This window comes from Thalassophryne amazonica, chromosome 20 (assembly GCF_902500255.1).
Source record: "Thalassophryne amazonica chromosome 20, fThaAma1.1, whole genome shotgun sequence".
Classification (NCBI taxonomy): Eukaryota; Metazoa; Chordata; class Actinopteri; order Batrachoidiformes; family Batrachoididae; genus Thalassophryne; species Thalassophryne amazonica.
In genome coordinates, this window is record NC_047122.1 from 16,669,730 (window position 1) to 16,682,236 (window position 12,507).

General features: G+C 38.5%; 1 protein-coding gene across 1 annotated transcript in view; it reads left to right on the forward strand.

Annotated features, from left to right (window-relative positions):
• The window catches only part of bmp8a (bone morphogenetic protein 8a), a 49,286-nt gene that overhangs the window by 33,052 nt on the left and 3,727 nt on the right, over nucleotides 1–12,507 (forward strand). The window contains exons 2-6 of the mRNA XM_034161358.1: nucleotides 1,398–1,590; nucleotides 1,691–1,839; nucleotides 3,149–3,328; nucleotides 5,703–5,782; nucleotides 5,871–5,981. Coding sequence (XP_034017249.1) covers nucleotides 1,398–1,590; nucleotides 1,691–1,839; nucleotides 3,149–3,328; nucleotides 5,703–5,782; nucleotides 5,871–5,981 — 713 coding nt within the window. The remainder of the gene's footprint in view (nucleotides 1–1,397; nucleotides 1,591–1,690; nucleotides 1,840–3,148; nucleotides 3,329–5,702; nucleotides 5,783–5,870; nucleotides 5,982–12,507) is intronic.

Here is a 12,507-nt window from a genome sequence, read left to right on the forward strand (position 1 = left end):
ACTTTGAAAACAATATGGATGCCCACAGGAACACATTTGTGGTTTGTTGTTATCTTCACAAGGAACATAAAAAGGTTATTGTAGGTGCTTGTCGCGGGTCAGTAAGATGGAAAAAAATGACCATGATGGACATTTTCTATTTTGTGTTTTGGCTTCAGTGACATCTTTGTGAAAATGTAACACTGAAAATTTCAGTAATAAACAAAGAACACAAACGCACACAAGTCAGTGATTTGTTAAAAGCAATTAAATAGTATTTGTAGTGTTTCTGTCTTACGTAATGATGGAGGACGCCATGAATGTAGCACAGACGTCCATCCACCCATGCTGCTAATACTCTTTATTTTACGTCTTAAATTTACGGTATTTATAGCATGTTTCAAAGTTTATGAATATGTTCTTGATCTTCATTAACTTTTTGTCGTGGAGGCTGTTGGTGACACCGCCAGATGTGTGTTCACATAAATTTCTGTGCAGTGGTGTGAGCAGGATATTTTTCAAACACAACCTGATTTGATCAAACTCAGCAGGTTTATCGGGCTTACTGATGTGAAGACGTTATTTGATTTTGGTTGACAGGTCAGAGGTCAAGGTGAAATTTCCAGCCTCGTGCTAATAAATCTGAAAATGGTAAATTTTATAGAAAGTTATTTATTTTATGAATTTGCCCATGTAACATTTTCTCTACAGGCCTGATACTATGAAATGTGGGTGTGACTTTAATGTTACGCAGGATATAGTTTGTAATGGATTCCAGTATAATTTGCTGGAGAGATCGACCTTAGGTCAAGTGAGCTGATGTGGATCCATGATAATTTGTAATTGACATTTTAAGCCTCCTTTTCTCTCAGGAGTGAGCACTCTGAGTGCTGTCTTTATTACATTTACGCATACAGGTCTTTGTAAGAGTATTTTTGTCTGATGTGATGATTACAATCTTAAAATATCATCAGCTGTGGTTCAAATTTATCAGACTGACAGCAAACTAAGAAGAAATGCATAAACTGTTTCCCTGATCGTTTCTGGTTTCTTGTTGGCTTTCATACGATTTGTTTGTTTTTAGCCACTCGGCTGTTAAGTTACTTTTGGGTCATGAACAGGAAATCAAAGTGTTTCAGCTGTGAATTTTTTTTTTTAATACCACTGATTAGGATCGAAGTGCCATAAATCATGTTGTAACAAAATATTTGACGATTTTCAGCAGAAACGCCTACTCACATTCATGTTGGGATGTTCAAAGTCAAGTCAAATTCCTTGGCAAATTAAAAGCTATTCTGAGGAGCAGTGATCAGAGTGCAAACCTCCGTCAAGACCTGGAAACTGAGGAACCGAGACTTCCTGCTACCGGAGTTCTTGTAGCTGAAACTTAGTCTTTTTCTTCTGTTTGTCTCCTGCAGTGGAGCAGGAGCGTGACCTCCTGCAGCCTCGTCCATACTGGAAGGAGTTTCGGTTTGACCTGACTCCCCTCCCACAGGGTGAGACGGTGACGGCGGCAGAGTTTCGGATCTATAAGACGCTGACTGTGGGTCAAAGGGCAAATCGCACGCTGCACATCTCTGTCTACGAGATCAAACGCGAGACCAGACACAGGTTCTCTCACGTTTCAAATCAAAAACACTGGCTTGACCTTTGACCTTCGTGTGCAGTTGAATTTTGTGGAAATGAATGTTTGTGTGTGTGTGCACGGTAGGGAGGCGGAGCTGGTGCTGCTGGACATGCAGTCGGTACCTGCGGGTCAGGAGGGTTGGCTCGCCTTCGACGTCACCTCAGCTTCCAACCACTGGCTCCTGCACCCACGTAGCAACCTGGGGATCCGACTGTATGTGGAGACCGAGGAGGGTCAGTGCAGCACGCAGACACCAAAACCATAAACTGCCCCACAGAGCCACATCAGTGGATGACAGAAAAGAACAATTACAGCTTTTTTCTGAGGTGAAAGGTCATCATTAAATGTGACAGCTGAGGAAAAAGAGCTGAACTAGAATTAGACTTTTTTTTGTCACAGCAGGAGGTCAAAGGTGGTGTAGTCCATGGGCCAAGTAAGTTTTTGGTACCACTGAAGGTGACCAAATGACACTTAGAATCCATCCTCAGTGTACCATGGCCTACACAAAAATGTATGATAACCATCACAGGGTGACAGCTCTAGCCAGCTAGGGGTCAATGAAGAATTACACAGAAGTTAAAACCTATAAATGCTCCAGTCATGTTGAAAACTATATCACATTATTTGTCTGATCATAATGATTCCAAAAAGATATAGTTTGGACCATCTATGGCGGAATGTTCTGGAGTTACGAGGTAAAAACAGCAAAAATGGTGATAAAGGTCAATTTCAGTTTGTACAGGGGTCAAAAGTTAAAGTTGCTCCAATTTCAGTAAAACATTACGCAAATTATTGTTTGGGTTGATAGGGTTCTAATAAGGAATAGTTTGCACCACCTGTCATGCTTAGTTATCACGTTACAGGGTAACATATACCACGTGTTATTGAATTCAATGGACATTGACCTTGTTTGACTTTTACTTTGGAGACCAAAAATTCAACACAGTCAAAACTATTCCATTTATTAACCCTTTTATTTCAACCAATAATTTGCATTTTTTTTCTTTTAACTGAAATTGGAGCAACTTTAACTTTTGACCCCTGTACAAACTGAAACTGACCTTTGTCACCACTTTTGCTGTTTTTACCCCGTAACTCCAGAACATTCAGTCATAGATAGTCCAAACTATACCTTTTTGGAATTGTTATGATCAGACAAATAATGTGATATAGTTTTCAACATGACTGGAGCATTTTCACATTTTGACCTCTGTGTAATTCTTCATTGACCCCTAGCTGGCTACATCTACCACCCTGTGATGGTTATCATACATTAATGTGTAGGCCATGGCACACTGAGGCTGTATTCTAAATGTTTGGTCACTTTCAGTGGTACCAATCAGGTCAAAATTGATGACTGGCTCCTGAACTAGTGCACTTTTTGTTACACATACAAGTTAAAGTATACTAATAAGTATACAGCTGAGAATTTATAACTCTTTAAGTTCATTGGTTGCACTGATCCAATAAAAGTGGTTGTTTTTTAATCATTGATGTCATTGATCCACTGATTGCTGATGTCATCGATCGCCTCTCTTGCAGACCGCTCGCTGTCTGCAGGCTGGATTGGGTTGGTCGGCCGACGGGGGCCCCGGTCCAAACAACCCTTCATGGTGACCTTCTTCAGGGAGAGCCAAGTCCCATGTCGGCCACCACGTGCTGTCAAGCCACACCCCCGCAGGAAGAAACCTAAATATGACCTTCCCGTCCCAAGCATTCACGGTGAACTTTGAACCCTGCAGCTAAACCTCATCCTGCTCAGATTCTCTAATTATTTTGTCACATATATGAACAAAGTGTCAAATATGTGAACAAAGAGCTGCAAAATTAATGTCAATGATTCTAGAGTGCAGTTTAAAACTGAACAGTTAGTTTGGTCCATAGGTATTTGGACAGTGAATGTTTGATGCCACTTTGTCTCAAGAACCACACTGGAGCTGAAATGAATCAACGCTTTGTTGTACAGTTGTGTATAAAATAACAGCAGTGTGTTTAAAAAAGTGAGTACAGCTCAAAATCCCCAAAACAGCTTTTATTTCCACACACACAGATGCATTGGGAACACTGCATATTCTGTTCCAATTCAAAATATGATGAAAAGTTTATTAAATGTACAGAATCTTACAGAAAGTGAAGAAATTGGAACATATGGCTGTTCAAAATAATAATAATAAAAAAACAGCACTGTCTCCATTTTTCTTTGCCAACACAAACATTTACTGTACAAACTGAACAATGCTTGAAGATTTATCCTTCCCGTGAATCACTGAACTAGTAACCACTGTTTCTGAGAACTGCTTGATATCTATGTTGCACTGAGTCAACCAACCTCTGGCACCTGTGAACAGGTTTTCCAGCCCAGGATCATAGGACTACATCCCACAATTCCTCTGCATTTCTGGGTTTTGTCTCAGAAACAGAATTTTTTTTTTTTGTCACCACAAAGGTTTTCTATTGGATTAAGATCCTGGGTCTGGGCTGGCCACTCCATAACATTAATCTTGTTGGTCTGGAACCAAGATCCTGCTCGCTTGCTGGTGTGTTTGGGGTGTTGTCTTATTGAAACACCCATTTAAAGGGCATTTCCTCTTCGACATAAGGCCACATGACCTCTTCAAATATTTTGATGTATTCAAACTGATCCATGAACCCTGGTATATGATAAATAGACCCGACAACATAGTATGAGAAACATCCCCATATTGTGATGCTTATGTATGTAAGAGAAACATTAAGGATTGCGACTAATAAGTCTATACTTCTTCCCATTCCTTTTTGAATATGTACTCTCTTTAGTAATGATATTGTTTTGTCTTTTCTTGTGTACTATACACATATTCAAATAAATAAACTTGAACTTGAACTTAAACATCCCCATATCATGATGCTCCACCATGCTTCACTGTCTTCACAGTGGACTGTGGCTTGAATTCAGGTTTTGGGGGTTGTCTGACAAACTGTATGCGTCCCCTAGGCCAAAAAAGAACAACCTTGCTTTCATCAGTCTACAAAATGTTGCACCATTTCTCTTGAGTCCAGTAAATGTGTTCTTTGGTAAATTGTAACCTCTTCAGCACATGTAGCTTTTCAACCGTGGGGCTTTGCGGGGGCTTCTTACCCATAGCTTGGCGTCACATAGGCGTCTTCTAATTGTTGCAGTACTCAGGTAACTTTAGACCTTCTTTGATCACCCTGGAGCTGATGACCATTCTAGCTATTCTTTGATGCATTTGAATTGTGGTTTTCAGTTTTCTTTCACGTCTTTCTACTTTTGGTTGTGATTTTAAAGCATTTGAGATCATTTTCTGCGCTTTTTTTAAATAAGTTATTCTCTCTCCAATCAACTTTTTAATCAAAGTACACGGTTCTTCTGAACAGTGTTTGGAACTATGGCCCTGTTAAATCAGGGCCACCTGTTTGACACCAGTTTTTTTTTTCCGCAGAAATATAAATGCAGACACTGCTAATATTCCTTTTTTCTTACTTTCTGTAAATAACAAATTTAATAAATTATTCTTCATGTTTTGACTTGGAAAAGAATTTGTGGTGTTCCCAATGCATGTATGGAAATAAAAGCTATTATAAGGGTTTTGACCTTTACCGACTTATACTCCCGAAAATACAATACTCACTTTTTTTAAATACGCTATTACTTTGAACACAACTGTAGTTCAGATTTTCAGCTTTAACTCGGTTTAACAAAAATATGATAACCATTTAGTAAATACGAGCATTTTTTACACACAATCCTCCACTTTTCAGACACCATAAGTAATTGGACAAAATTGATAATGTTTTTTTTTTAGAAACATAATTTAAGAAAATGTGACATGTATTTAATGCGTATGAACCTAAGTTTGAAGCTGTGACAATTATTTTCATAATCAGCCATTTTTTTTTATATATTTAATCTACAAAGTGTTGGAAAATTATTTTTAAAATATGTATCTAGATTGAGCTCAAAACATCATCGTTGAATTAGAAAATGAAGCCTGGAAGACGACCACTTAAATGTTTCCACCAAAGTCTTTTGAATCAAACTATTAAGTTATAAATGTGTGGTCTCTACTGTTTGTCCTTATTTAACGTTGTTCAGATCACAGTCACACTAACAGCGGACGTCAGGTGTGTAAAAAACATGAACTCTACGTCAGCTTCAGCGACCTGGGATGGAAGGTCAGCTTTGACTTCTGTTTAAATTCAGAATCACCTCACAGTTGACTTTTAACTGCACACTAGATGACTGTCTGTTTCTCCCACTCAGGACTGGGTTTTGGCTCCCCCTGGATACTCGGCGTATTACTGTGATGGCGAGTGTTTCTACCCTCTGGGCTCCTGCATGAATGCCACTAACCACGCCCTCATCCAGCAGCTGGTCAGTGCATCATGTCAAACCCATAATCAAACCCACTAACACTGTGTACTGCAGAAATCAGGACATAAACTATGGTATATTCCTGCGTTGTGACAAAGCCAAGGTGTGAATTAAAGCGATTTAACAGTTTAACACTGAAGTCAAACTCATTTAAATCTAATAAACTCTGATGCATCACATCATCCAAAAAGCAACATTCTTTTGCCAGTGTAACATCTATAGACATGTCTGCCACCTGCTGGATGGTGAGTGAATCTTGGCTTGATAAATGGTCTGCATTTATATAGCTCTTTTCCATCTGAATAAGACACTGCAGACAGGGCAGCTGTGGACCGTTGTGGCAACTGTGGAGGTTAAGGGCCTTGCCCAAGGGCCCTTATGATTTTCCAGTGTAGCAGGAGTTTGAACTGAGGTTCCACTGGTCTCAAGCCCACCACTAGTTCATTGCCTCACCCATATTATTAGGATTTTTTGCATAGAAATGCAATTGTAAATGTTTTCAGTCATTATGTTCTAAAACTCACAACCTTGTAGGAAATATTTTGCATGAATGTAGTCTAAGCACACACCTCTGTGGTTTTGAAGTTACATGTAGTTTAACATTAGCTCATTTTTAGGTGATTTCTTTCACAGCCTGTCTGGTGACCACCAAGGCCAATGCTGCTGGTACAACCTCAAATCAAAATACATATAGTGTAGAAAATGCAAAAAAAAAATGCAAAAAAATGCAAAAAACAACAACAAAAAAAAGTCCATTGTTTACTGGTTAGCTAAAATTGCTAATTTCGCCAACAATATTTGTCCTATCAACTTTCCGTTTTTGCAGCGTTCATCCTTGACCCAAAATACATAAGCATACCAAACCGCAAATATCAGCTCTCCCCTGTTTCTGCATGATCAAAGCCATATGCACACAGAGGCCATTTGGCTATTTTATATATATATATATATATATATATATATATATATATATATATATATATATATATATATATATATATATATATATATACATACACACACACACACACACACTCTACCGTGTTGCCTGTGGTGATCCACAGGCTTTAGATTAGGTAGTGCTTATAAAATAGGTATCTGACTTTTTTCAAAGGTGGTAATAAATTGTGCAAAGTTTCTATAATGATTTGGAATGGCGTGTGATTCCAAAATGGTTTTAGAACCTTAGACCTCAAGTTTTTAGAAGAAGAACTCAACCCTTTTATTTCCTGTTAATTATGTAATTTTTAAAAAAATGTTAATTTACTTAAAAAGAACTTTGATCTTACAAATATTACAATATAAATGTATTTTATTTGCTTATTATTCTTGCTTTCAATGCATCTAAATTCACTAAAAATTAGTTCAAATAGGTTTTGCCAATATTGTTTCAGTGGTATAAAACCGCTATAGGGGCCACGGGCCCCGCAGCCCCCCAAAGCTATGAGCTGTGATCACAGAATTTACCCGGCACTAAAATGGTCCTAGCTAGAACCTGGCTGTGGACTCAAAATTTAGCACTTCCTGTTTCAGTCTCAACCCCCAACTGAATTCCCGCAAGATCCCACAAGATCTTGTTTATTGTCAAACCAGGAAGAGTTCAACATTTGACTTTTATTTTATTATGTAATGAGAGAAACAAAAAGTTACACAGAAGCCTTATAGGGGATTAAATACAACAGCAAAAACAACATACCAAAGAATAGGTTAATTTAAAGAAAAATATCAAAACCAGAGTTAAACACATTTGACTCCTGTTTCACTGTGGACTCCAAATTTGGCACTTCCTGTTTCAGTCCCAACCTCCCACTGAATTCCAGTGACATCCCATGAGATCTCCTGTTTTGTCAATCCAGGAAGTGTTCAACATTTGACATTTCCTGTTTCACTGTGGGCTCAAAATTTGGCACTTCCTGTTTCAGTCTGAACTTGCCACGGAATAAGCGAAGTGCGCATTGCATCTGCGCATGCGTGGGTCAAACGGGGGTAAAAATCCCAGCTACCACACTCACACTGCTCCCACTGAATTTCGTATACAGTAGCATTAGCGGACTGTAAAAGTTAAGGCTTTTACAGGGATTGTTTCAAAGGCTTTAAGCCTTAAGCGACACATACAGTAATGACAGGGGCACATTGTGCTGTTTTCAAATGCTTGAACGGAATTTATAGGCTTGAAAGTCGGCTGAAAACACACAATTGCAAAGCTCCGCCGAGTCCAAACAAAGATGGAAAGAAGAAATGTGGTCGTAAACCTCCGTTCATTCTACACAATTTCGCCACAGAAAAGAAAGCTCGACGGACGTAAAAGTCGGACTAAAACTGTAAGTTTCTTGCACACATTTTTGTCAATATCCTGAAACCATGCCACTGTTTTTGTGCATCAGCTTATGACTGTAATGTCGCGCCATGAATGACGTGGCGTGTAATATTGTAAAATTGACATGTTCTATAAACAAACTGCATGCATGCACATATCATTGTATGTCTGTCAACTTATCAAAACAAACGTGACACCAAAGAGGTTATATGTGAGACTCACCGTCATTGTCATCATTATGAAGCCGGGGGAGTCGCGATTTCTCATCCCTGCTTAGCAAATATTCTGCAATATCCAGTTTCAGTCTCTGGACTTCGTCTAACCATCCGTCAGTTGCCTTCAAGGGGTCAGAAATTTGTTTTTCTCCAGCTATCAACAAGCACGGGTCATTTTCGACAGCAGCGCGCTCTTCCTCCTTTGTTGGCACTAACGGTACTTTCTGTACAGATGCAGCACACGCAAGCACAACCAGCTCTTCTTTCCATTTCTGTCCACTGCCGTACGCAGTCCTGGTTGTAACAGGCAATCCTCGGAGCTTACAAAAACGCTTTAAATCGGCAGCTTTCCAGTGGTTGAAATGATCCAAATCACAACACTCCTCGCTGCTTTCCGCCGCCATAGCTTGTGGATTGGTAGCTGAAAACTTTAGCCTGCCCATAATGCACCGTGCGGCCTGAGATGCGCACTTCGCGTATTCCTGTGAGATTCCACAAGTTCCCGTCTACTCTCAATCCAGGAAGTGTTTGACATTTCCTGTTTCACTGTGTACTTAAAATTTGGCACTTCCTGTTTGGGACTCCCTGTACCATGAGCGAGTTTTGCGACGCTTCGCTCATAACATGTATATGTTGTAGACATGAACGAGCGAAGCTCTTCAGCATCTCACCATGTCATTTAGACTTTTTTTGAGCAAATGCTTCAGGGGAGCATTAGCATGGCTAAAACCTTTCAAAGTCCCCCCCCCCCCCCCCCCCCCCCGCCTTTTTTAGTTTTTTTTTTTGCCTTTTTTTTTTTGCCTTTCAGCTTCTGTGGAAGGGGGGAGCTCCACCCCATACCCCACTAATGAAGGCCCTCTTAACCCCCTGCCACTTTAAGCATTTTTTAAAAAATGTAGATGTAAATTAATATTCAAAGTTTTCACCAAGTTGACAGTAGGGCTGTACAATATGGCCAAATTATGGTATCTCAATATTGTCATATCAATATGATATACAATATGGCTATGATTTCACACAAAGTGCAGCAACAGTGAAAATTAAACATTCTTAAACAAAACTGTAATAATACCACACTCATTTTGCACTCATCATAAAGTGAGGATACAGTGCCCTCCAAAAGTATTGGTACACTTGGAATTTCACACATTTTAATTTGTTTATGCCATTTCAAATACAAGAAATGCAAAAAAAAAAAAAACAAAGAATAAAAATTTCGAAAATTATCTTCCTCAAACTCAAACTGAAAGCAAATTTCTAAAACCTGATGGTACCTGTAAATAATCATCATTTTTATTGCAAGTTTTCTTCAGACAAGTCAGGGGATGGAAACATGAACATTTCCAAGTCACTGAATATGTGTTGGACTTTATTTACATCAATTATGAAGAAATACAAAACTTTCTTGCACCAAAACATCAAATCTAGGTTTTCATCTCAAATGTACTTTCTGTCAAATTGTAGCTGAACTTTCAGGTCTTCTTTTTAAGAAAATCCTCCTCTACACCACTTCATCAGGAAGCTGAATTTTCTATTTTTAATTAATTTATATCAAGTTGTAGAGATTTGCTTTCAGTTTGAGTTACGGAAGATAATTTTAGAAAAAAAATATTTGAAATGGAATAAACAAATTGAAATGTGTGAAATACTTTTGAGGCCAATTGAAAAACAGCATCTTACATCTCATATACAACCCCTGGCAAAAATTATGGAATCACCGGCCTCGGAGCATGTTCATTCAGTTGTTTAATTTTGTAGAAAAAAAGCAGATCACAGACATGACACAAAACTAAAGTCATTTCAAATGGCAACTTTCTGGCTTTAAGAAACACTATAAGAAATCAGGAAAAAAAAAATTGTAGCAGTCAGTAACGGTTACTTTTTTAGACCAAGAAGAGGGAAAAAATATGGACTCACTCAATTCTGAGGAAAAAATTATGGAATCACCCTGTAAATTTTCATCCCCAAAACTAACACCTGCATCAAATCAGATCTGCTCGTTAGTCTGCATCTAAAAAGGAGTGATCACACCTTGGAGAGCTGTTGCACCAAGTGGACTGACATGAATCATGGCTCCAACACAAGAGATGTCAATTGAAACAAAGGAGAGAATGATCAAACTCTTAAAAGAGGGTAAATCATCATGCAATGTTGCAAAAGATGTTGGTTGTTCACAGTCAGCTGTGTCTAAACTCTGGACCAAATACAAACAACATGGGAAGGTTGTTAAAGGCAAACATACTGGTAGACCAAGGAAGACATCAAAGCATCAAGACAGAAAACTTAAAGCAATATGTCTCAAAAATCGAAAATGCACAACAAAACAAATGAGGAACGAATGGGAGGAAACTGGAGTCAACGTCTGTGACTGAACTGTAAGAAACCGCCTAAAGGAAATGGGATTTCCATACAGAAAAGCTAAACGAAAGCCATCATTAACACCTAAACAGAAAAAAACAAGGTTACAATGGGCTAAGGAAAAGCAATCGTGGACTGTGGATGACTGGATGAAAGTCATATTCAGTGATGAATCTCGAATCTGCATTGGACAAGGTGATGATGCTGGAACTTTTGTTTGGTGCCGTTCCAATGAGATTTATAAAGATGACTGCCTGAAGAGAACATGTAAATTTCCAGTCATTGATGATATGGGGCTGCATGTCAGGTAAAGGCACTGGGGAGATGGCTGTCATCATCAATAAATGCACAAGTTTACGTTGATATTTTGGACACTTTTCTTATCCCATCAATTGAAAGGGTGTTTGGGGATGACAAAATCATTTTTCAAGATGATAATGCATCTTGCCATACAGCAAAAACTGTGAAAACATTCCTTGCAAAGAAGACACATAGGGTCAATGTCATGGCCTGCAAATAGTCCGGATCTTAATCCAATTGAAAATCTTTGGTGGAAGTTGAAGAAAATGGTCCATGACAAGGCTCCAACCTGCAAAGCTGATCTGGCAACAGCAATCAGAGAAAGCTGGAGCCGGATTGATGAAGAGTACTTTTTGTCACTCATTAAGTCCATGCCTCAGAGACTGCAAGCTGTTATAAAAGCCAGAAGTGGTGCAACAAAATACTAGTGATGTGTTGGAACGTTCTTTTATTTTTCATGATTCCATAATTTTTTCCTCAGAATTGAGTGATTCCATTTTTTTTCCCTCTGCTTGGTCTAAAAAAGTAACCGTTACTGACTGCCACAATTTTTTTCCTGATTTCTTATAGTGTTTCTTAAAGCCAGAAAGTTGCCATTTGAAATGACTTTAGTTTTGTGTCATGTCTGTGATCTGCTTTTTTTTCTAAAAAATTAAACAACTGAATGAACATCCTCCGAGGCCGGTGATTCCACAATTTTTGCCAGGGGTTGTATAGTGCAGCAGGTAAGAGAATATTCAGAGTGGAATCCTGCAAATGGTGATACAAACATCAAATTTGGCACAAATAATCCATAGACATTAACTCTTTAAAAAAAAACAAAAACAAATGATTGGCCACTTGAATTTTCATTAGGCAGCCAGGTAGGGGTCAACTGAAGAATTACACAGGGGTCAAAATTAAAAGATGCTCCAATCATGTTGAAAACTACACCACATTATTTGGCTGATCATAATTATTCCAAAAATGTATAGTTTGGACAATCTGTGACTGAATTCTATGGAATTATGGGGTAAAAACAGCAAAAATGGTAACAAAGGTCAGTTTTGGTTTGTACAGGGGTCAAAAGTTAAAGCTGCTCCAATCTTGGTAGAAAAAAATGATGCAAATTATTGGTTGAGCTAATTGGGTTTTAAAAAGTAACAGTTTGCATCATGTGTCATGCTTAGCTCATGTCACGGGGTAACATATGTCACATGTCATAGAATCCAATGGACATTGACCTTGTTTGACCTTTACTTTGGAGACCAAACATTCAACACTGTCAAAACTATTCCATTTATTAATCCTATTAACTCAATCAAATTTGCATCACTTTTTATAAAAATTGGAGCCA